This window comes from Scyliorhinus canicula, chromosome 9 (genome assembly GCF_902713615.1).
Source record: "Scyliorhinus canicula chromosome 9, sScyCan1.1, whole genome shotgun sequence".
Taxonomy (NCBI): Eukaryota; Metazoa; Chordata; class Chondrichthyes; order Carcharhiniformes; family Scyliorhinidae; genus Scyliorhinus; species Scyliorhinus canicula.
Window position 1 is genome coordinate 4,670,513 of NC_052154.1, and position 25,438 is coordinate 4,695,950.

At 47.2% G+C, this 25,438-nt stretch overlaps 1 protein-coding gene across 2 annotated transcripts in view; it reads left to right on the forward strand.

Moving 5' to 3' along the window:
- terb1 (telomere repeat binding bouquet formation protein 1) overlaps window positions 1-25,438 on the forward strand; it is a 192,031-nt gene that overhangs the window by 3,068 nt on the left and 163,525 nt on the right. For both annotated transcript variants that reach the window (XM_038806219.1, XM_038806220.1), the window contains exons 2-4: window positions 12,587-12,689; window positions 19,019-19,129; window positions 24,744-24,872. In XM_038806219.1, coding sequence (XP_038662147.1) covers window positions 12,650-12,689; window positions 19,019-19,129; window positions 24,744-24,872 — 280 coding nt within the window. In that variant the 5' untranslated portion in view covers window positions 12,587-12,649. The remainder of the gene's footprint in view (window positions 1-12,586; window positions 12,690-19,018; window positions 19,130-24,743; window positions 24,873-25,438) is intronic.

Here is a 25,438-nt window from a genome sequence, read left to right on the forward strand (position 1 = left end):
CGAGTCAGAATACAGGAGGGAGATAGAGAACCTAGAGGAGTGGTGTAGCGACAACAATCTCTCCCTCAATGCCAGCAAAACTAAAGAGCTGGTCATTGACTTCAGGAAGCAAAGTACTATACACACCCCCGTCAGCATCAACGGGGCCGAGGTGGAGATGGTTAGCAGTTTCAAATTCCTAGGGGTGCACATCTCCAAAAATCTGTCCTGGTCCACCCACGTCGACGCTACCACCAAGAAAGCACAACAGCGCCTATACTTACTCAGGAAACTAAGGAAATTCAGCGTGTCCACATTAACCTGTACCAACTTTTACAGATGCACCATAGAAAGCATCCTATCGGGCTGCATCACAGCCTGGTATGGCAACTGCTCGGCCCAGGACCGCAAGAAACTTTAGAGAGTCATGAACACCGCCCAGTCCATCACACGAACCTGTCTCCCATCCATTGACTCCATCTACACCTCCCGCTGCCTGGGGAAAGCGGGCAGCATAATCAAAGATCCCTCCCACCCGGCTTACTCACTCTTCCAACTTCTTCCATCGGGCAGGAGATACAGAAGTCTGAGAACACGCACGAACAGACTCAAAAACAGCTTCTTCCCCACTGTCACCAGACTCCTAAATGACCCTCTTATGGACTGACCTCATTAACACTACACCCTGTCTGCTTCATCCGATGCCAGTGCTCATGTAGTTACACTGCATATCTTGTGTTGCCCTATTATGTGTTTTCTTTTATTCCCTTTTCTTCCCCATGTACTTAATGATCTGTTGAGCTGCTCGCAGAAAAATACTTTTCACTGTACCTCGGTACATGTGACAATAAACAAATCCAATCCAATCCAATGTTCTTAGGAGAAAGAAGAGGTTGGGGGTGGGGAATAACTCGAACATATTTCCTGCCCTGTTATTTATTGCTTCCCTCTTTCTCCCTGTTTATTTCATCTGAATTGTTCCTATCCATATTTAGCTATCAGGTTAAATTATTCCCCAATGCATTTCTTACATATTTCCAACCACTACCTTAATTCTTTCTTTACAAACCTAGCATTTCAATCCACACAACTGCGACAGACTCTTTTATTACAAATCATCCAACTCAACTGTGAGCGATGCAATGGGAAATCTATCAATACACAACGCAACTTGTATTTCCAGCACAAAAAAACATTGAGAGGAGCAAGAAAAGTCAGTATAATTAATGGTATTTGAATGATGTCTTGAGAAACAATCCACAACTCCCAACAGTCTGGTTTTATTACACATATAGGAGGTGACGCAGCATTTTTGAAGATGTTTCCATTTCACAGATGTTATTTGAAAAAAGCTTTGTTACGAGTGAAAGAACAGAACTGACCCAGTTTTGCTTGATGCAATATTTTACACTCTGTTACCCATATCGTAATGCAGCCCTCAGGAGGCAAACCCGTGCACTAACCTTGGTGCTCACTGAAGTGAAAATTCCCAAGTTCATGTGTGAAACAGATTGTGAATCATTTAACTATGTTGAGCCGGAATGTTTTAAGGGAAACATTTCTAATTTAAAGGGAACATTTCCCCTTTAGGATCTTACATTTTGGATTGAGGTGGATAGAAATCTTTCTATCACTTCTTTTGAGCTGGACAGAAATTACATTGAGGGCAGTTAAATGAGAAGTTGCAATCCAGCTCTTTCTATGTGTTGGGAATTTATTCTTGCCCCCTGCCATGTCCCCAAATCATGGCTACAATTAAACTCATTATTTAAGAAACTTTGACTTGGAACTGTTCTGCACCCCGTTGTGCTTTTGCCTCCATTCGGCCATTAACTATAGTATTCAAGAATCCAGCATTGTTCTCCTGGACACCAGAGTTGATCAGAAAACTCCATTGGGTAGTCTTAATTAACTTTCTGACAACTAATTCACTAGTGAACTTAATCCAGTACACTCAGGCTAAATTAATTGTTGCAATTAATTAATTGTTATAATCTCAAACGGAGGTGACAAAGCAGACTAACTCAAATTTCCCACGATTTGCGACGCAGTGGTTAGCACAGCTGCCTCACAGCATCGAGGTCCTGGGTTCGATCCCAGCCCTGGGTTACTGTCTGTGTAGAGTTTGCATATTCTCACCGTGATGAATGTGGGTTTCGTCCCCACACCCAAAGATGTGCAGAGTAGGTGGATTGGCCACGCTAAATTGCCCCTTAATTGGAAAAAATGAATTAGGTATTCTAAATTTAAAAAAAATAAGAAACAAATTTCCCACAATTTTGAGCCACACGATTATTCGGTTTATATCTTCAAAGGTAACATTTCATGAATGCCATATACTTTAACAAGCTTTTATAAACTATCAGTAATATTCAGGTTCTCTGATACTTAACGTAACAAGTTTACCCTAATTATACACAATACTCGTTACTTATTTACTCTGAAACATGTTACTAAATTATTGATTCCCTATTATGGGTGATGAACTCAAATTGTTACGTGACAATCCTGTGGAGTGTGTTCAAGGGATGTTTGCATGATTTACTCATCGAGCTGTAGAGCAGCCTACTGGAAACTATTTTACATTATATCATAATTTGATCAAATCCACAGTCTGTAAATAATTCCTCTAATTCAGTTCAAATCGAACTTCAGAGAATCACCAGCTTAAATGTGTAATGCATGTACAAACGTTGAGATAGCATATGCTTATGACAATCGAGTAGGTAAATATTATCTTCAACATGCCTTGTAGACAACTTATATATATACGTCTCGGACCGTGTTTTCAGAATCCATAAGGGGGAGGGGGAACAGTCAAGTCAGGGTACACATCGGTACCAACGATATAGGTAAGAGAAGGGACGGGGATTTAAAACAGGAATTTAGGGAGCTAGGGTGGAAGCTGAGGGCCAGGACAAACCATGTTGTCATCTCTGGTTTATTGCAGGTGCCACGTGCTAGCGAGGTGAGGAACAGGGAGAGAGTGTGGATAAACATGTGGCTGCAGGAATGGTGTAGGAGGGAGGGTTTCAGTTACGTGGATAATTGGAGCACATTCTGGGGAAGGTGGGACCTGTACAGACAGGACGGCAGGACGGTTTGCACCTGAACCAGAGGGGCACCAATACCCTGGGAGGGAAATTTGCTACGGCTCTTCGGGGGGAGGGGGGGTTTAAACTAATTTGTCAGGGGGATGGGAAAACGAGCTGTAGTCCAGAAGCCAGTGTTGAGAGTAGTGAGGTACTGAGGAGGGTATCAAGGTCGCAGGAGTGTACCGGCAGACAGAAAGGTAGGTTGAAGTGTGTCTACTTCAATGCAAGGAGCATCCGGAATAAGATAGGTGAACTTGGAGCGTGGATTGGTACTTGGGACTACGATGTTGTGGTTATTACGGAGACATGATTAGAACAGGGACAGGAATGGTTGTTGGAAGTTCTGGTGTATAGATGTTTCAGTAAGAGTCGGGAATGTGGTAAAAGAGGTGGAGGAGTAGCATTGTTAATCAAGGATAGTTTAACGGCTGCAGAAAGGCAGTTCGAAGGGGATCTGCCTACTGAGGTAATATGGGCCGAAGTTAGAAATAGGAAAGGAGCGGTCACGTTATTAGGAGTTTTCTATAGGCCCCCAAATAGTAATAGAGATGTGGAGGAAGAAATTGCAAAACAGATTATAAATAGGGGTAGAGGTCTCAGGGTAGTTGTCATGAGTGACTTTAACTTCCCAAATATTGATTGGAACCTCTATAGGTCGAACAATTCGGATGGGGCAGTTTTTGTACAGTGTGTGCAGGAGGGTTTCCTGACACAATATCTGGATAGGCCGACAAGGGGGGGGGGGGGGGCACATTGGATTTGGTACTGGGTAATGAACTGGGCCAAGTGTTAGATGTGTTTGTGGGAGAGCACTTTGGAGATAGTGACCACAATTCGGTGTCTTTCACTATTGCAATGGAGAGGGATAGGGCCATACGGCAAGGCAAGGTTTATAATTGGGGGAGGGGTAATTATGATGCGATTAGGCAAGAATTAGGGAGCATAAGATGGGAACAGAAACTGCCAGGGAGAGGCACAAATGAAAAGTGGGGCTTGTTCAAGGAACAAATACTGCGTGTCCTTGATAGGTATGTCCCTGTCAGGCAGGGAGGAAATGGCCGTGTGAGGGAACCATGGTTCACAAAAGAGGTTGAATGTCTTGTGAAGAGGAGAAAGGAAGCATATGTAAGGATGAGAAAAGAAGGCTCAGTTGGGTCGCTTGAGGGTTACAAGGTAGCAAGGACTGAGCTAAAAAAAAGGGCTTAGGAGAGCTGGGGGGGACATGAGAAGTCCTTGGCGGGTCTGATCAAGGAAAACCCTAAGGCTTTTTACTCTTATGTTTGAAATAAAAGAATGACCAGGGTGAGGTTAGGGCTGGTCAAGGACAGTAGTGGGAACTTGTGCATGGAGTCAGAAGAAATAGGAGAGGCGTTGAATGAATACTTTTCTTCAGTGTTCACCAAGGAGATGGGCCATGTTTTTGAGGATGAGAGTGTGATACAGGCGGGTAGGCTGGAGGAGGTAGATGTTCTGAGGAAGGATGTATTAGCAATTTTGAAAAACCTTCGGGTCGACAAATCCCCTGGGCCAGATGGGATATATCCAAGGATTCTTTGGGAGGCAAGGGATGAGACTGCAGAGCCTTTGGCTTTGATCTTTGGGTCCTCACTGTCCACGGGGATAGTGCCAGAGGACTGGAGAGTGGTGAATGTTGTTCCTCTGTTCAAGGAAGGGAATAGGAATGACCCTGGTAATTATAGACCGGTTAGTCTTACTTCGGTGGTCGGTAAGTTAATGGAAAAGGTTCGGAAGGATAGGATTTATGACCATTTGGAAAGATGCAGCTTAATCCGGGATAGTCAAAACAGATTTGTGAGGGGTAAGTCTTGCCTCACAAATTTGATAGAATTCTTGAGGAGGTAACTAAGTGTGTAGGTGAAGGGAGAGCAGTTGATGTTGTATACATGGATTTTAGTAAGGCGTTTGAAAAGGTTCCCCATGGTCGGCTTATGAAGAAAGTAAGGAGGTATGTGATAGAGGAAAATTTGGCCAATTGGATAAATAACTGGCTGTCACATAGAAGACAGAGGGTAGTGGTGGATGGAAAATTTTCAGATGGAGACCAGTTACCAACAGTGTATCACAGGGATCAGTGCTGGGTCCTCTGCTATTTGTGATTTTTATCAATGACTTGGAGGAGGGGGCTGAACGGTGGGTCAGTAAATTTGCTGATGACACCAAGATTGGTGGAGTAGTGGATGAGGTGGAGGGCTGTTGTAGGCTGCAAAGAGACATTGATAGGATGCAGAGCTGGGACGAAAAATGGCAGATGGAATTTAACCCTGATAAGTGTGAGGTGATTCATTTTGGTAGAAAAATTTGAATGCAGATTACAGGGTAAACGGCAGGGTTCTGAGGAATGTGGAGGAACAGAGAGATCTTGGGGTTCATGTCCACAGATCTCTGAAGGTTGCCACTCAAGTGGATAGAGCCGTGAAGAAGGCCTCTAGTGTGTTAGCATTTATTAACAGGGGGCTTGAGTTTAAGAGCTGCGGGGTTATGCTGCAACTGTACACGACCCTGGTGAGACCCCATTTGGAGTATTGTGTGCAGTTCTGGTCACCTCACTATAGGAAGGATGTGGAAGCATTGGAAAGGGTGCAAAGGAGATTTACAAGGATGCTGCCTGGTTTGCAGGATAGGTCTTATGAGGAAAGGTTGAGGGAGCTAGGGCTTTTCTCTTTGGAGTGGAGGAGGATGAGAGGTGACTTAATAGAGGTTTATAAGATGATATGGGGGATAGATAGAGTGGACTTTCAGAGACTTTCCTCGGGTGGATGTAGCTGTTACAAGGGGGCATAACTATAAGGTTCAGGGTGGGAGATATAGGAGGGATGTCCGAGATAGGTTCTTTACTCAGAGAGTGGTTAGGGTGTGGAATGGACTGCCTGCTGTGATAGTGGAGTCGGACACTTGAGGAACTTTCAAGCGGTTATTGGATAGGCACATGGAGCACACCAGAATGACAGGGAGTGGGATAGCTTGATCTTGGTTTTGGACAATGCTCGGCACAACATCGAGGGCCGAAGGGCCTGTTCTGTGTTGTACTATTCTATGTTCTATGATCGTAACTGAAAAAAGATCAGTTCTCACAAAATAAATCAAAAATTTAAATACTTGTAATAATGTTAATATTAATAACACTAAGGACTGCAACTAGCTAACGCTTCCGATCCAAAGACATTTTATGAAAAGTAGGTGTAGCCAGCTCCTTGTAGGCATATTTCTCAGAAATGGCTATAACTCTCATTTGTAATCCTATACATTAATTAAGCCTTTATATTTCTTAATTTATATCTTTGTACTTTTATTATTTTATCAAATAATTTTCTTGGCTTTGACTGGTAATGTAACTTTTCATCTTTTATGTTGCAAAGCCGCCGTTTCCTCTGGTGCGCCAAAATGCTAGATAATACTGCTGGAGAAACAAGCTTTGAGCTGTTTCCATATGAAGAATGAGAGTTTCAGATGTGACGTTTTGTGCTTAGAGATTTATTAGAGGTCATGACATATTCTTTTTTTAATGAACAATTTTATTGAGGTATTTTTGGCATTGTAAACAGTTACAGTGTTCAGTAATGTGCAAATATCAACACAAAGCAGAAACATAGTGCAACAGACCACACCTCTCATAAATAGGACCCGCCTATTTATCCCTTCTATTCTACCCGAATCTACACTCACCCCCGCTGATATCTAATTCCCCGCGAAGAAGTCGATGAATGGTTGCCACCTTTGGGCGAACCCTAACCCTAAGAGGGCTAACCTCTTAAGGCGAACCTAATTTCTTCCAGCCTGAAAAAGCTCGACATGTCCGAGAGCCATGCTTCGGTCTTTGGGGGCTTTGAGTCCCTCCATGCAAGCAGTATACGTCACCGGGCTACCAGGGAAGCAAAGGCCAAGACGTCGGCCTCCCTCTCCTCCTGGACCCCTGGGTCTTCCGAGACCCCAAACATTGCCACCACTGGACTCATCACCACCCTAGTTTTCAGTACCTGGGACATGACGTTCGGAAATCCCTCCCAGTATCTCCTAAGTTTTGGGCATGCCCAGAAGATGTGGACGTGATTTGCTGGCCCTCCCGCACATCTAGCGCATGTGGGCCTGGTGGACGACCTTAAACTGAATCAGGCTGAGCCTAGCGCATGTTGCAGTTGAATTTACCCTACTCAGGGCTTCCCCCCATACCCCCTCCTCCATCTACTCGCCGAGTTCCTCCTCCCACTTGAGCTTCAGTTCCTCTGTCTGGGACTCCTCCCCCTTCATAAGTTCATGGTAAATATCCAAGACTTTCCCCTCTCCTACCTCTGCCCTAGACACTACTCTGTCCTGGATCCCCTTTGGTGGGAGTCGTGGGAAGGATGGGACCTGTCTAGGTATGAAGTCACGCACTTGAAAGTATCGAAAGTCATTCCCTCTTACTAGTCCGAATTTCTGCTCCAAGGCCCTCATGCTCATCGCCCATCCTTCCCACCCCTGCCTGCCGCCACGCCCGGAATCCACCATCGATACTCCCAGGGCCGAATCGGTGGTTGCCGTATAATGGAGATCAGACTGCCCGAAGCCGCCTCCACTCGCCCCCAAGTAGACCCTGTACCCACCATCCAACTCCTTACCATGGCTATGTTGGCCGCCCAGTAGTAGTTGCTGAGGTTCGGCAACACCAGCCCTCCCCTTGCTACGGTTCCTCTCAAGCATTGCTTTCTTCACCCACGGGCACTTCCCAGCCAAAGCCCATAATAATCTTGTTGACCCTTTTGAAGAAGGACCGCGGGATGAAAATTGGGAGGCACTGAAAAATAAACAGGAATCTTGGGAGGATTGTCATCTTTACCGTCTGCACTCTCACCGCAAGTGATAGCGAGAGTGCATCCCATCTCCTGAACTCGCTCTTCATTTGTTCCACCACTCTAGTCAAATTTAGCTTATGCAGCCTGCCCCAGTCTCGTGCCACCTGTATCCCTAAGTATCAGAAACCTTCTCCGACCATCCTAAATGGCAGCCTCTTCAAACTGTTCTCCTGGCCCCTCGCTTGCACTACATACATCTCACTTTTAGCCATGTTCAGTTTGTACCCTGAAAACCTGCCAAATTCTCTCAATATTCCGAGTATACTGTCCATCCCAGCCAGCGGGTCCGATATGTACAGGAGCTGGTCGTCCACGTACAGCGATACCCTGTGCTCCACCCCTCCCCTAATCATTCCCTTCCACCCCCTCACAGCTCTCAGGGCAATCACCAACGGCCCCCCCCCCCCCCCCCCGGTGTAGTCTAAAGTATCTGATGTTGTCCTATTCGTCCTCACGCTATCTTTTGGGGCCTGGTACAATAGCCCAACCCAGTCAACAAAGCCCTCCCCGAACCCAAACTGTCCCGAGTACCTCCCACAAATAGTCCCACTCCACCCGGTCAAAGGCCTTCTCGGCATCCATTGCCACCACTGCCTCTACAGTAGTCTTCTCAAGTTGGCCACCAGTTGCCTGCCTTTCACAAACTCTGTTTGGTCTTTCACGATCACCTCCGGGACACAGTCCTCAATTCTGAGCGCCAAGATCTTAGCCAGGAGCTTGGCGTCGACGTTGATCAGAGAGATTGGTCTGTATGACCCACACGCTTCCGGGTCTTTATCCCGTTTTAATATCAGCAAAATAGTAGCCTGTGACATCGTCGGGGGTAGCATCCCTCTGTCCCTCGCCTCATTAAATACCCCAGTCAGCACCGGCCCCACTATCTCCGAGAACTTTTTGTAGAACTCCACTGGGTATCCATCGGGCCCCGGGGATTTACCCGACTGCATGGCCTTCAAGCCCCCCAGTACTTCGTCAGCTCTGATCGGGGCCCCCAATCCGTCTACCAGCCCCCTACCCACTTTTGGGAAGGCCAGTCCGTCTGAGAAACGCTTCATCTCCTCCGGCTCCCCAGGGGGTTCCGAGGTATAGAGCTTACTGTAAAACTCCCGAAACACCTTGTTCACTCCTGACAGGTCATCCACTCTGTTCCCATACCGTCCACTACCCTGCCTATTTCTCTGGCCGCCTCCTTCCTCCTGAGTTGCTGCGCAAGCATTCTACTATCTTTCTCCCCATGCTCATAGACCACACCCCTTGCCATCCTGAGTTGTTCCACTGCTTTGCTCGTGGACAACACTCCCAGCTCAGCCTGCAGTCTCCGTCTATCTCTAAGTAGGTCCTCCCTCAGGGCCACTGCGTATTCCCTATCTGTTCGGTGGATCTCCTTGACCAGTCTGTCCATCTTCGCTCTGTCCGTTCTATCTCTGTGGCCCCGAATTGAAATCAGCTCCCCCCTTATCACCGCCTTCAGCGCCTCCCACAGGGTCGCTGCTGAGACTTCCTCTATGTCATTTACCTGCAGGTAGTCCTGCATGCACTTCCGCAGTCTCTTGCACACCCCCTCCTCCGCTAGTAATCCTAAATCCAACCTCCATTGCGGGTGCTGGTAGCTTCCTTTGCAAACCTGCAGGTCAACCCAGTGTGGGGCATGATCCAAGGTGGTGATCGGCGAGTATTCCGTATTTTTTACCCCACCTACACAGTCCCTGCTCATTATGAAAAAATCAATTCTAGAGTATATGAACATGCGAGTAGAACGAATATTCCCTTCTCGTCGGCCGTCTAGTTCTCCATGGGTCTGCCTCCCCCCCCATCTGCTCCATGAACCCCTTCAGTTCCCTTACCATCGCTGGGAGCCTACCCATTCTGGAGCATGACCTGTCTAGTCCGGGGTCAAGGACCGTGTTAAAGTCCCCACCCATGATCAACTTGCGTGAATCTAAGTCTGGGATTTTCCCCAGCACCCTTTTAATGAAATCAGCGTCGTCAGGATGGGCAAACTTGGGGAATTTAAGGGTCCTGGGGTGGAAGCCAAAACTGATTGTCTGTCCCTCACCGTCTCCAATTCCTTACAGATATCACATTATGGATGGTATTGTAAACCACACAATGGCAGCCCTCGCAATGCTGGTGGCAGGGAAGGCGGTGGCAACAGCGTTAATGCAAGCTCAAGACGGCACCCCATGTGCAGGGGGCTGCTGCACACCCTGCAGACTTGGCCGCCTAACAGCTGGGGAAGGACCAGAGGGGAATGGCGGTGATGGCCCAAGGTGTACAGGTGTCGTTGGTCGTTTGAGGAGATGTCGGTCAGCATTTGTTGGGGCAAGAAGCGGGGGGGGGGTAGACTTTGGGAGAGCCGCAGACTGCCGTCGTCTCCCTGGTGGGGGGCTCCGGGTCGGCCTCCAGCGCTCCCTTATCCCGGACGGTGCCTGTAGAGCCCTGGGGCTCTCCATGGGACGGAGGGTCACCTGGAGTGAGCTCCAGAGGCCCCTGCGTCATCCGCTGCTTGCTCCTCCCAATTTTCTGCACCATGTTGTCGATGCCCTCGGCGATGCTGCTCAGTGACTGGGACATGCTCTGCAGTGCCTCGGCAATGTCCCCCAACCCCCCCACCCGATGCCCAGGACACATTCTCTAGCGATTGGGACATGCTGTCGAGGCCTTTAGCCATGGCCGTCACTGACTGAGCCATGCCTTGGACACCACCACTGTTGGTGCAGATGCCGTGCTCCAGGCTTTCCACTGCGGTCATCACCCTAGCAGTGTTGACCTCGGTGTCATGCATTGCTGATGCCATCTCCCTCCTGCGCCCGCAGCCATTGGGACGACTCCAATCGGCTATGCACTCGCATGGAGTGTTGTTGACATCCCCTCCTGAATCTCACAGCTGCACCCTACTGTCTGCATCAGCTCCGGCATTACCATGTCCAGAGGCTCGGCATCTGGCTGGCACCCAGCTGAGTCCTGGGATCCAGCAGACCTTCGACTGCTGACTCCCTCGGATGTTCCTGCCTTCACCCCATGTGCATCAGTGGTGCTCACCAGATTGTGCCCCAGGAGCCTGTCCACTAGCGTCGCCCGCCAAGGTGTGTGTCTGCTTCAGGGTGCTGTTGCCAGCAGATCCTGGAAAAGGTATCGGTTTATAACAAAATGGTGTCTTTAACAAACAATGGAATATTTAAAACAACTTTTCCTGGTAGTGTTCCTGGCAGACTCATTGTCAAAATTTATAGACCTGACAATTTGCATACTGATACTTACACTGAGATCATGCCTTCCTGAACTGACCCTGCAGCGTGGATATTTCCATGCTGCTGGAATCTCAACGCCTGTAGCCACCATGCAGAAAGGGAACTGAGTCCAGTCCCGTGCCCCTCTGACATGGCTGGCCTTGTAAAGATTGAGTAGGGATTTCACCCCAATTAAACTTGGGACTCGGTGCATTTGGGCTCCAACCTTTTTCTAAGTGGTTCTACCACAGTTACAACTGGAGCTTGATGGAAGAACGATGACATTTCCTCTATTCCCCGCTCCCTGGTTGTTCACTTAAAATGTATTGTTCTTCCACTAAATGTTATGAGTTTATCTGTTAATATAATCAAGTATTATAACAGGAATACTTCATCAAAGTTGCAGAATAGGTGTACTTCCTGAAATAAAATATTACCAGTAACTTACCACTGGGCGGATAATTTGACAAACCAGCAGCACGGTGACACAGTGGTTAGCACTGTGGCTTCACAGCGCCAGGGTCCCAGGTTCAATTCCCCACTGGGTCACTGTGTGGAGTCTGCACGTTCTCCCCGTGTGGGTTTCCTCCGGGTGCTCCGGTTTCCTCACACAGTCCAAAGACGTGCAGGTTAGGTGGATTGGCCATGATAAATTGCCCTTAGTGACCAAAGGTTTAGGAGGGGTCATTGGGTTACGGGGCTAGGGTGGAGGTGAGGGCTTATGTAGGTCGGTGCAGACTTGATGGGCTGAATGGCCTCCTTCTGCATTGTATGTTCTAAATATTTCCTTAACATTAAGTTTTTCTCGATGACTCCATGTGCTGTTCACAGTGATATAGAGCAGGAAAGTCCAATTTTTTATACCTGGCTCTTGCTGATGTAACAAACCTCAATTGCTCTTATACTCGAGAGAGCAGAAATGAACCAGGGTTTCCCATTCCTGACTCCTATGACCTCTGCTGTAAAGTACGCATTTATATGCCAAGTGATGACAGGGCCGTGTGCTGACTTTTGCCTCTTGCGATAGAAGAGTGTGCTGACACTACCTAATCTCAGATACGACTGGCCACTTGAGTAAGGTACTGGAAGGCTGCTACTCCAATGAAATTAAAACCCAACAAGAGACGGTGCCATCAGAAAAGGTGAAGAGCGCAAATAGCAGTCAAGAGCATCATATTTTTGTTTTATAACTTGCCAATTGTGCATCAGTTTACCAATGTTACATTTTCTCGGAAACAAAGCTCTTGCTGACATGATCAATTCGCAAGGGTTAAAATCTAATAGTAACTTGTAAAACAGAGTTAAGTATACCAGACAGATTTTTTGGTAGGTAAGTGTGTTTTTTGCTGGAAGCTACATCAAATTTTTGCTGATCTAGCTCTTATTTCTATAAATTACTTAATGGAAATCAACATCATCTTTTAAATTTCAGGACCCACAGTTTATTGTGTTCAATAATTCTCTGGGAGCCTTTATACATTGATACGTGGAAAAGATGGAGAACCCAGAAAAAACAGGCGGCAACATGCTTTGTGGTAAGGAGCTTCCACACTGAGTGATTTTAATGCCAGGGAGCATTGTCTGTCTGTTGTTTAGTTCAAGCTATTTATCTTATTAACTGATCTGAGATATGTGGTGCTGAATAACGTTTTGGTAAAGTTGTTTTGGTTTTGCTTTCTAAAATAATATGTGCAGCTCTGCATGCCAATTTTTAGAAGGTATCTGTTTTCCCCTTGTTAATGAGAAGTTTTAGCTTAAAATCCAGGATCTCCTTGGCTCTAACTCAGTTGTACTCTCCCAAAGCAAAACTAACATTACAAAAGAAATGAAAGAAAAAACGTGCATAAAACACCTCAGGATTTCAAGATGCCCCAAAGCACTTCATTGCAAATTGATGAATTTAGTGGGTCTTGTTTGTAGGAAAATATGGTTTATAATTGAAAATGAAATGAAAATCGCTTATTGTCACGAGTAGGCTTCAATTAAGTTACTGTGAAAAGCCCCTAGTCGCCACATTCCAGCGCCTGTTCGGGGAGGCTGGTACGGGAATTGAACCGTGCTGCTGGCCTGCCTGGGTCTGCTTTAAAAACCAGCGATTTAGCCCAGTGTGCAAACCCAGCCCCTTTTTTATGCACAGTGAGGTAAACATCAGTGAGATAAACTAATCTGCTTTTTGGTGACTGGTTGGGGGCGAGTGTTGGCTTGGAAAGCTCCAACACTTATTCAAGGGTGTCATGGGATCTTTAATGGCTACCTGAACAGGAAGATGTGATTGGATTTAATGTGCCATGCCCTTAAGACATGAAGAGATCATAAACTGTTTAAATCAAACTTCATTTTTTTAAAGAGGACTTTGCTGAGCCAAAACTTGGATGCTACAGATCACATGATTCACAGTTTCTGGCAATTTCCAAAGCAGTTACAAGGCAAAAGTTCAGTCCTCATCCTTATGGATTCCAGACCACTCATTGTGAGGACATATTACAATCACTGAAAATAGGGACCAGCAGATGACCTGTCTTCCACGCCTATAAGAGAGGAAGAACCTTTGACAGACATCATACCTGCAGCGGTGCTAATAGTCACCATCCATCTCCTGAGGTGAATGATGAATGTTAAACAGAGCCACAGAAAAGCTTGTTTGCCTGCAACTGACTCATTAATGGACAATATCACATGATCAAAGTCTTAGTGTTACATATCCAGACTTGCAAGTCAGTCTGCTGTTTAACCTCCAGCTGCAAACACCACAGTAGGACTCCAGGCTGTTCAACAGCCTGCATTAAGTCTAAGCCTTTTTGAAACCTTATTCTCTGGAAGATTCGAGAGACCAAGTCTCTATATTCCAACCTCATCTTGCTACGTCCCTTTAATAAGGACTTGGAGAAACCACACTGAGTAAAATAAAGAACATTGATTTATTTACAATTACGGTAGATCCCTACCGTGCCTCTTTCTGGTTGGTGCCTTATATATGGCTGACCTTTTATACATTGTAAAGTGGATTTCCTCCGCCTCTCAGAGGGGGAGCTTGTACTCAGCGAAAACCACGGTAAAGATAATCATTTCCATCCCATAAATCCTGTATGGAACGTTACATTCCTTCCCCTCCCCCCAAAAAGGTAGCACGGTAGCACAGTGGTTAGCACAGTTGCTTCACAGCTCCAGGGTCCCAGGTTTGATTCCCGGCTTGGGTCACTGTCTGTGCGGAGTCTGCACATTTTCCCCGTGTGTGCGTGGGTTTCCTCCGGGTGCTCCGGTTTCCTCCCACAGTCCAAAGATGTGCAGGTTAGGTGGATTGGCCATAATAAATTGCCCTTAGTGTCCATAATTTCCCTTAGTGTTGGGTGGGGTTACTGGGTTATGGGGATAGGATAGGGGTGTGGGCATGGGTAGGGTGCTCTTTCCAAGAGCCGGTGCAGATTTGATGGGCCGAATGGCCTCCTGCACTGTAAATTCTATGATGATAAAAAAGTCCGACGACCCCCTCGATGACCGATGAGGAGAAGGATGAGCAGGTGGATGACGTTGGACTCTCTTCAGTTCCGGTAAATTATCGTGCACCTGTTGCACCGGATCAGACTGCGTATACCTCACAGGAGAATGTCGTTTGCGGCAGGAACACCATGGTGGATGATTGGCAGGAAGCGGCTGAACTGTGGAATTGGTATTTGAAACGTCGGGCTTGTCAGCATTGACACAGACTGGAAGCATCACAGCAGGCTGGTCCGTCAATGGAGACAGGACAGGTTTCTTCCAAGGAACCAACCTCGGTGAGCGAATATGATCCAAATGCTGTCTCATCAGTTGTTCCGGACTTAAACTTGGTAAGAGACTTGTCCCGTTTGACGGACGACAATCCCAGAGAGCCAGTGAGCACCATCATTGAAATTATTAACAAAACCGTGTCGTCAGGTGCGAAGCATTGGAGAGGTCGAGGTCGAACCAGGCTACGCCTTTGCAACTTCTGGTTACAGTGCATCTTTGTGCCGCTGTCCGGGTATGAAGCCAACGACCCATGAGTATCCCTTGGCTTTTGATCCATGACAATAAAGGAATGGCAACCATATATATCCTGATGAAATATCATCATTCCAAAAACGACCACCAGATCTTCCTTTTCTACTTGAGCGTACTTTCATTCAGCCTCAGCTAGCATTCGTGAGGCATAGAACATAGAACAGTACAGCACAGAACAGGCCCTTCGGCCCTCAATGTTGTGCCGAGCCATGATCACCGTACTCAAACCCACGTATCCACCCTATACCCGTAACCCAACAACACCCCCTTAACCTTACTTTCATTAGGACACTACGGGCAATTTAGCATGGCCAATCCACCTAACCCGCACATCTTTGGACTGTGGGAGGAAACCGGAGCACCCGGAGGAAACCCACGCACACAGGGGGAGGACGTGCAGACTCCACACAGACAGTGACCCAGCCGGGAATCGAACCTGGGACCCTGGAGCTGTGAAGCATTTATGCTAACCACCATGCTACCCTGCTGCCCAAAGGCGATCGGATGTTCATCTGATGAGATAGGACTGCCCCAATCTTATATGGTGATGCATCACATGTGAAGAATAATGGTTTCGAAGGATCGAAATGCATCAGCGCCCACGAAGAGGGCAACCGTTGTTACACTTTTAAAAAATAGTGTACCCAATTATTTTTTTTCCAATTAAGGGGCAATTTAGCGTGGCCAATCCACCTAACCTGCACATCTTTTGGATTGTGGGAGTGAAATCCACGCAGACACGGGGAGAATGTGCAAACTCCACATGGACAGTGATCCAGGGCTGGGATTCGTACCCGGGTCCTCAGTGCCGTAGTCCCAGTGGTAACCACTGTGCCACGTGCCGCCCTTTGTTACACTTTTTAAAACGGCTCATCCTGGGCCTTGCTCCACACCCAAGGCTGGTGCTTCTTGACGAACAAATGAAGGGGGGCCAGGATGGTTGCCAAATTCAGAATGAATATGCCATAATAATTGACCAATAAATGAAAAGAACAAAGCCCTGCAGCGTCTTGCGGGGCAGGAGCCAGTTTGATGGCTCTCACTTTCTCGGCGACCAAGTACAGGCTGTCTTGGCCCACCTGATATCCTAAATACATTACTTATTTTGTGTGAATCTCAACATGACCCATTTGCATCCTATTAATGGGCTAGACACCGGATTCTCCATGCCTCCGTGATACTACGGCCCTCTGGGCCAGGGTTCACACCAGGCTGGATTGGTGCAAGTATTTCCCTGATGTGGTGGACGTCAAGATGGGCTAAGGGATAAGAATTTAAAGTAGGTGCCCCCAAAGTCCATCGGAGGCCTGCCCACAATGCTAACCATGGCCGTTCCCCCCCCCCCCCCCCCCCCCCCCCCCCCCAGCCCCTCCTATCAGAGACGACCACCAGATCCCCCATCAGAGAGCCTACCAAACCCCCATAAGAGACCCCAATCAGAGACCCCCCATTAGGTAGCGCATCAGACCCCCATCAGTGACACGCCACATGACCCACCTTCAGAGATCCCCACCAGACTCCCGGATAAAAGACCCCCATCAAGCACCCCATCAGAGACCCTCCATATCAGAGAGCCTCCCATATCAGAGAACCCCATTACAGAGACCCCTCTATAACAAGAGTCCTCCAATATCGGAGGTTCCCCCATACCAGAGAACCCACAATATAAGAGACACCTCATCAGACCCCCTCCCATATCAGAGAACCCCATCATAAAAGAGCGTCCCCTCTATAACAGGGACTCCCCCCCCCCCCCCCCCCCACCCCACCACCTGAAACAGTCACCTTCACCTGGTAGGAAAATCACGACTTTAAACACCCTGAGTTTGAAGTGAGTGGAGGCCTTTCAGATCAAAGGATCTGGGGGTGGCACGATGGTGTGCCACCATCCTCATAGCGCTGAGGACCCAGGTTCAATCCTGGCCCCGGGTCACTGTCCGTGTGGGGTTTGCACATTCTCCCCTTGTTTGCGGGGTCTCATCCCCACAACTCAAACATGTGCAGGGTAGGTGGATTAGCCACACTGAATTGCCCTTTAATTGGAAAAAAAAACATAATTGGGTACTCTAAGTGTATCTTTTAAAAAATCAAAGCATCTGAGTTGGTTTAAAGCCTTGTGATGTGGCTTTGGCTTTCCATGCAGTCACATATGCTGCTTTCTGAATATCTACCTGAGGTAGCAGGTGTAATGGACAGGTGAGTGCAAAAACAGTGATTCTTTTCACTGTTTCTGCATGAATTGTTCTTTAGTTTCCAGGCAGGAGTGTGTGGTGATGGTGTGTGTGTCTTTGTAATGGGGTGGCTTTCTGATATGAAGGATTTTCTGTTATGTGGAGTTCTTGTTATATCTGTTATGGGGGGTGGTTCTGATGGGGAGGTCCATGTTACGGGGTGGGGGTTCTCTGATATATGAGAATCTCTTGTGGGGCAGTCGGTGGTCAGGTCACCCTCAAATGTGCTGTGGGGGGGGGGGGGGGGGGGCAGCAATTCCCACGGGGGATGGGTGGAAAATGTCCCTACTTGTCCGGGGGGGGGGGGGGTGCTGGATTAGCGTTGTGGGGGGGATTATCCGGCAGACCTCGTTGTTGGGTCATCAGTTCAAATTGGCAGTCCGATTACAGGATTCAAACAGAATTCCTTGCCACCCCTGCCATGCTTCAATGTGCATGGCTGAGGAGAGAATCAAGTCTGGACACTGCTCCTAAGCCAGTGCAAACCAGAGCAATTCAGTTCCGGAAGGAGAACATAGGCTGGAATTCTCTGGTCTTTGGAATTCTCTTTTCCTGCTGGCAATGCACTCCTGCCAGCGGGTTTTGCGGTGGCGTGGAGTGGTGTGGTTTCAATGGGAAATTCCATTGGCAAGTGGGGGAGGGAGGGGGATAGAATCCTGCTGCCAGCGAAAGGCTCATGGCCAAGAAACACACGGCTGGTGGACTGGAGAATCCCACCCAGAGGCCGGGATCCTCCCTTCTGGGGACTAAGTCCCCACGTCTGCAGGAAAACTGGCGCCAACGACGCCAACATCAACGGCCCCCCATGGTGAGGAATTTGCACCTTTCTAGGGGGCTAGGTTGATGCCGGAAGGGTTGGCGCCGTTCCAGTCACCGCTGAAGGGACGGGACGAGTTTGCGCTTGCGCAGACCGGCCTGTGTATTCTCACGCATGCACGGGGGGGAGGGGGGGGGGGGGGGGTTGCCTTCTCTGCGCCGGCCCCCGGGCAATATAGTGGTTCCCTACAGGGGGCTGGTGTGGAAGGAAGAAGTGCCCCCTACGGAACAAGCCCGCCTTCAAATCGGTGGGCCCCCTGGTGTCGGATCCCCCCGCACCCCCTTGAGGACCGCCCACGCATGCTCACCTGCCAGGTCCCGCCGGTGCATGTGTTGAGTGATTCACTCCGGTGGGACTGGCCAAAAATGGACGGCCGCTTGGTCCATCAGGGCCTGGAAATCGCTGGGAGGGCCGCTGTCAACGGCCTCCGACCGGCATGGCGAGAATCCCGCCCGAAAAACGGCGCCGGATAATACGGCTGCCGGCGGCGGGGTGGGATTCGCTCCTTCCTCCGGGGATTCTGCGACCCAGCGGGGGGTTGGAGAATCCCACCCATAGTCTCTCAAACGGAGAATCTAGCTCAAGATCTTCTATTACAATGCAAGGATCTAGCGGTTACACGTACATGGATGAAAACAAGTTTTCCCTGAAATGCATAACTAGAACCAGAGTTGTGACCTGATTTTGCTACAATTCATGGTTTTTTGATCTTAATTTTAATGAGTTTTTCTTGCATTTGTGAAACTATCGCACTGTGTGCAGACGCCACGTTGTTATATTTTATTTTAATCCACAGGGTTAAAAACAGATTTGAATTTACTGCTCGAGTGTCTGAAATATCAGATGGATAGCCCTGTGACTCAGAAACAAGCTCTGATCACCATCCATTCTATATGTCAGCAGAACAGTAAGATGGATTATGTTGATATTTCATGCAAATTATATTTTAGGAATGAATGTATAGATTTATTAGATTACTGTAAACATTCCATGTACTGTAGAAATGTTTAACAAAAATGGAATTGGTCATTATGTGCCCTTAGAGTACACTGCCTGCGAGTATAGTGGAGGCAGCATCAATTGGGGCTTTTGAAAGGGAATTGGATCATTATCTGAAAGAAAGGATTTGCAGGGCTACAGTGGAACTAGGTGAATTGCTCTTTCAGAGGGCCAGCACAGACACAATGGGCTGAATTACCTCTGTGTTGTAACCATTCTACGATTCTATTACAATGCAGCATCTATTAGTGATGTTTAAAAACAGTTTACACTTACATTTCATAATGTTGTTGACTCCTCAGCAGGCTTCCCTCACTGGTCACAGATTCTCTAAGGAGGTGAACTTTTAAGGAGTTCCAAAACCAGCAGACAAAAATAGTATGTGGAAGGAAACATAATTTTCAATGGGAACCCCAACCTCATAAGAGGTACATGTTGTGTTTTTCACCCAAGCCTTTCCTGACCTGCTCAAAGGCTGCACAAAAATGGCATGGGGTCGGAACAGCAGAAGAAATCTGTTTTTCCTGCAACAACGAACTAAGTTCAACATTTCGCGACCTGATTCACACCTTCATTGGGAAATGAAAACCCAACCTGTCTCTGCTGGGTTATCTAAAACTAATCAGGGCGGTGCTATCAGTGGCTCGGATTAGAGAAGAGCCAAGTCAGACTATATGTTTATTTCCTATTGCCCTTTGTTGACTTCTTTATTTCTATGTGAACCAAAAGCTGTTTCTTATATTGACCGAATGACCACACAACCAGTATATTAGTTCAAAAGACAAGACTTATTTCTATATACAATGATACACGCGGCCACGCACTAAACTAGACCTAATAACTAAGATGACCTTTACATAACTTCAGGGTGACCGGCTCTGTGCGGGAGATAAGGCCTTTGTCTGTGTCCACGTGGGTCGGTTGGAAGTCGTCAGGTTTGTCTCGGTTGGGCTCGTCCTTCAGGTAGCGATCACGGGTCTTTGAACTTGGCTGGTTGATATGCTGCAATTGGTCGCACACAGGCCGGTCCAAAAGAGGCCAATCCCTAGTGTGCAGGGCTTTTTATCCTTCTCTTTCGCGCACTTTTGGGCTCCAGATCCAATGGATCGATAGGGTTTCGATCACCCTCATTGATCCTGGCCAATTAGGGGGCGGATATCTCGATGGCTGGGCATGTCCTAGCTGTCATTGCCCCAGGCACGTATGCCTTTCCAAATAAGGGGAAGTGGCGCCGGTTAGTCTGCTACTGTTGTCGTTCCTTGATTCGAGTTCTATTGTCCTGAGGAAAATGGTAATTGACCTTTAATAAGTGCAAGTTTCTGTCAGGTGTGGCTTCTTTGCTGTGTACTTGTCTGTGTCCAAGTTGACCACAATTCCCATGGTCCTTTGCAGGTGGCCATTTTAGATGGCTACACCTTTCAATGACTGGAAATTAATGTATGTGATCATCAAATAAGGACCACTTGAGGTGAGTACAGAATAAGAGGTTAGACTTGATTCCTTATGCAGCCAGACATACTGCAGGCAATGGCTGTCAGTTGAAGAAATATCTGTCACTTGATATCAACCCCTCTAAAATCGGGTCCCCGCTCCACCCTGGATTCCAGCTTCTTTGAGTGTAAGCGCCCCAGCTCTAGATCAGTGTCTTGTTCTGTGATTATGGTGGAGAGCCTTTAGCTCACTGGGAGAACATGTTCTTCTGGCCTGGTCTCCACAGCAATGATCTCCCATTTTTTCTCACTGACTGTCAGATTCACATTAGGTGTTCACACATTCTGTGGTGAACGTATTGCATTAACCATTCACCATGTATGTAACTGTACCACTGTCCACCTATGGACCACTGTAAGGTATTACCTGTAATGTATCATGTTGGTGCCTTTGTGAGCACCATCCCTGGCTCCACCCCTTGAGGCGAGGTATAAAGAGCAGTAGCCCTGTAGGCGGCTCTCAGTAGCAGAGCAGTCGCAGGCAGGCACTGTTCTAGTCGATTAAAGCCACAGTTTACTTCAACTCCTTGTTTCGCGTGAATTGATCACATTCATTGCTACCAATACACATGAAGACAGTCAATGATGTGAGAATGGGAGCTGACGAAACTAGTGAACTATTGAATCGAGACATGCTAGGATCAGGGAATGGACTCCTTCAGGCTGAGTACAGTACCATCTCCATCAGTCATTGACTGTTGGACACTAAACTAGAGCTAAATGGATTAGAATCAGAGAGGTTGTGATCTGGCCTGCAGCAGGGAGACTTATTCTGACCTGTATTGGGGTAGATAGAGAGAGACTTGCAGCCAAGTGACCGCTCACCTGCAGGTTGCAGTTCAAACAGGTTCCGGTGAAAACTTCCTCGAGGAGAGTTCAATTAAAACATTTATAATTACTTTTGAGAAGAGTTTACTTTGTGCATAGACTTCACTACTGCCTGAATATAGTCAATTAAATGAACCATGAAACATTCCGATTTCACTGCAATTTCCTGTTAATTATCTCTCACTAGATCTGTAGAACTGAAGTTGAAGTCATTGATCCTCCAGTGCAAGTGTAATTATGTCCTTGTGACCAGCACTGTTCTGTAACCAAAACATTTGTGCCTGTACTGGCAGCCTCAATCAGAATTGAATAAACCCAGGGCATCTAATTAGCTGTATGTCAGAAAATGTAAACCACTCGACTGCATTCTGTGTGTGAGCCCTTATCCAACATGTGTGGAATTGACTATGCCGTGCAATGAGGGGAGGGCAGCTATGGAGGCAGACCCTGTTGTCCTGTGTCTGAGACATTGCGCTATTTAAAAAGAGATGAACTCGCCCACCCTGGTGAAAGGGAGTTGGCCACTGCATGGACGCACCTGTGTACTGCTGATTATGAGATGCCGCATAGGTCGGCTAGAGAGTCTTAGAATCAAAGTCCAGCAAAATAATTAAGTGTTACAATGAGTTTTGGTGCCATTGACAGTGTATAGCATGCCTTTGGCTGAAGACCTTCCTGAAGATGGGAACAAAGCTCAGTTACAATCTCTTAGGATAGATGCAGCCTCCTGCTGCCTTCTGCCACACGCATATCTAAGCAAGCAATCCTTTTCCTGTTGACCCTTTCTGGTCAATACTCCTTCACTCTTCGACATCCCCTTCTTGCGGGCATTTAGTGTCTTGGTTCTTCCTGCCCATAGAATTATCCACATGAGGCGCGTAAAAAACTTCAGGCTTCTGCATCTGTGCCTGTAGGTTTTGGAGGTGATCTGGTTCTGCACCCATGGTCTGGGGACAATTTCAAAGGGAGTAACTGACCATGGCAGGTTGAGGCTGCAGTGAAGCTCTGTTGCTAACTGGCGTATAGTTAGGCTTTCGGCAGCCTGTAAAGACTCCTCTGTCTATTCTCTCCCTCCCTGGAAGAGAATCTTTTAGTTGGCAGACTCTTACAAGGTGAAAAAAATGCACACAAGAGGTTGCTGTCCCTCTCTCCCAACTCTTCCCAATCTGGCAGAAGTGGTTATGATCCGACAGAGGATACATATTTAAAGTTTGCAAAATGTGCTAGCGGGGCAATAGTATAGTGGCATTGTCACTGGGCTGTAATCCAAAGATCCACAGCAGGGTAGCATGGTGGTTAGCATAAATGCTTCACAGCTCCAGGGTCCCAGGTTCGATTCCCGGCTGGGTCACTGTCTGTGTGAAGTCTGCACGTCCTCCCACTGTGTGCGTGGGTTTCCTCCGGGTGCTCCGGTTTCCTCCCACAGTCCAAAGATGTGCGGGTTAGGTGGATTGGCCATGCTAAATTGCCCGTAGTGTTCTAATAAAAGTAAGGTTAAGGGGGGGGGGGGTTTGTTGGGTTACGGGTATAGGGTGGATACGTGGGTTTGAGTAGGGTGATCATGGCTCGGCACAACATTGAGGGCCGAAGGGCCTGTTCTGTGCTGAACTGTTCTATGTTCTATGTTCTGGGGATCTGGGTTTAAATCCCACGGCAGAGTAAAATTTAAATTCAATAAAAATGTGGAATTAAATTGATTGTCGTAAAATGCCGTCTGGTTCATATCCTTTAGGGGCGGCACAGTGGTTAGCACTGCTGCCTCACAGTGCCAGGGACCCGGGTAAGATTGCACCCTTGGGTGACTGTGTGTTCTCCCTGTGTCTGCGTGGGTTTCCTCCGGGTGGTCCAGTTCCCTTCCACTGTCCAAAGATGTGCAGGTTAGGTGGATTAGCCATGATAAATTGCCACTTAATGTCCAAATAGATTTACAGGTTAGGTGGGGTTACAGGGATAGGGCACAGTAAGAAGTCTAACAACCTCAGGAAGGAGCTGCGCTCCGAAAGCTTGTGTTTGAAACAAACCTGTTGGACTTTAACCTGGTGTTGTAAGACTTCTTACTGTGCTCACCCCAGTCCAACGCCGGCATCTCCACATCATGGATAGGGCAGGGCAGTGGGTCTAGGTAGGGTGCTCTTTCAGAGGGTCAGTGCAGACTCAATGTGCCGAATGGCCTCCTACATTGTAGGGATTCTATAGAATCATTCACAAATAGTATGCAAGACAAATATGAAATTGCTGCACCTGTTATAATGGTAGCCCTGATGTCAGAGGACGCTATGCAGAGATGCGACCTGGGACTTTCCCAAGTTATGAAAAGACTGCACAAAAATGGTGCAAGATCGGGAAGGGACTGGAATTATGAATTTGCTGCAAAATATTTGGTGTTTTTGGCTTTCCCGACCTCACCAGGAAACAGAAATCTGGCCCAGAAACTGTCAGCTGGGAGGCGATAGTGGGATAAGTGGCAGGCACCTCTTGGACCAGCAGCTACAGAGATGGCAAGTAGGGCTGGTTTTAGGTTGGGAAAAGAAGCTGTCAGACAGCGGGAAGTGGAAAAAAAGTGACGAATGAAAAATAATAATTGAAAAGTAGCAAAGCAAAAAATAAAAATAAAGGCTACCAGGTGTATGTATATGGAATGCTGATTGGTCTATAGTGTCATGAGAATAGTGTGACCAATCCTGGGACCTGATTGGCCTAAAGTGTCCCATGGCTAGATTGAACCAAACAGCATAATTACAGGATAATTACTGTTGTAACCTGCCCGAGATCTACTGGGTTGGACCAGTTAGCTTCCCCGTGAGTCTTGTTGAGTATGAGCTTCCCCTCTGAGAGGCGGGAGCCCCACCAGCAGAGTCATGGACACCATGTATAAAAGCTCGGCCCGATTGGGAACTGAGCTGAGAAGTCCTGACTGGGATCTGCATACCAGGTGTAAATAATTTCTTGTTCAATAAATAACCAGTTTCTTTAAGCCTCTTGTGTGGACTCATCTGTTGATACAATAATTACAGTATTAAGCACATTGCCGAACAGTTAAAGCACATAGGCACAACCTCTGTTGTTGGTTTTGATTTTCAAAGGATAGATAATAGTTTTAATAAATATATGTGGGTAGTAGAGAAATAATATTAAATCTCATATTGACCATAAATCTCCATCTGTCTATATAAAGTGAGCTTTTAATTGCTTTCTTATCATTAGGTGAAGCAAGTGATTATTTTCGTGAGATTGGAGGCTTGCAGTTTGTCAACGGACTTGTAAAACTGAGTGATGTTCCTATCCTTCGGGAGGCTGCCCTGTTCACTTTAACAGCTTTAGCTGAAAGCAGTGGTAGGAATGACTTTTATGGAATTCCATTTACTTGTTTTAAAACTTGGCCAATTTCTATTTTTATAAGCTTTTATTTCCTCATCCTTTTTAGTCTGCCCCGACAGCATAGTGATAAAAGTATCGGCTGATGCAGTAACGGTGACTGTCAAACCACCAGATTGTTGTAAAACATTTATTGGGTTTAGCAATGTACATGAGGAAAGGAAATCTGCCATCTTTACTCAGACCCAGAGCGAAGTGGTTGACTATTAAGTGCCCTCCAAATGCCGAGCAAACCACAGTTGAATTCAAGGAGGCAGTTCACCCTCACCTTCTCAAGGACAATTAAGGATGGGCAGTATTATAACACATAAGTATCTTACGGGGTGGGAACAATTAACAATACAAGACCAGGGATATACTTCTGAAGCTGTATAAGGCTCTGGTCAGACCCCATTTGGAGTATTATGAACAGTTTTGGGCACCGTATCTAAGGAAGGATGTGCTGGCCTTAGAAATGCGCATGAGCTAGCGCTAAATAGCACATGCGCAGTGGCCTTCTTCCCCGTGGCGGCCCCGACGCCAAA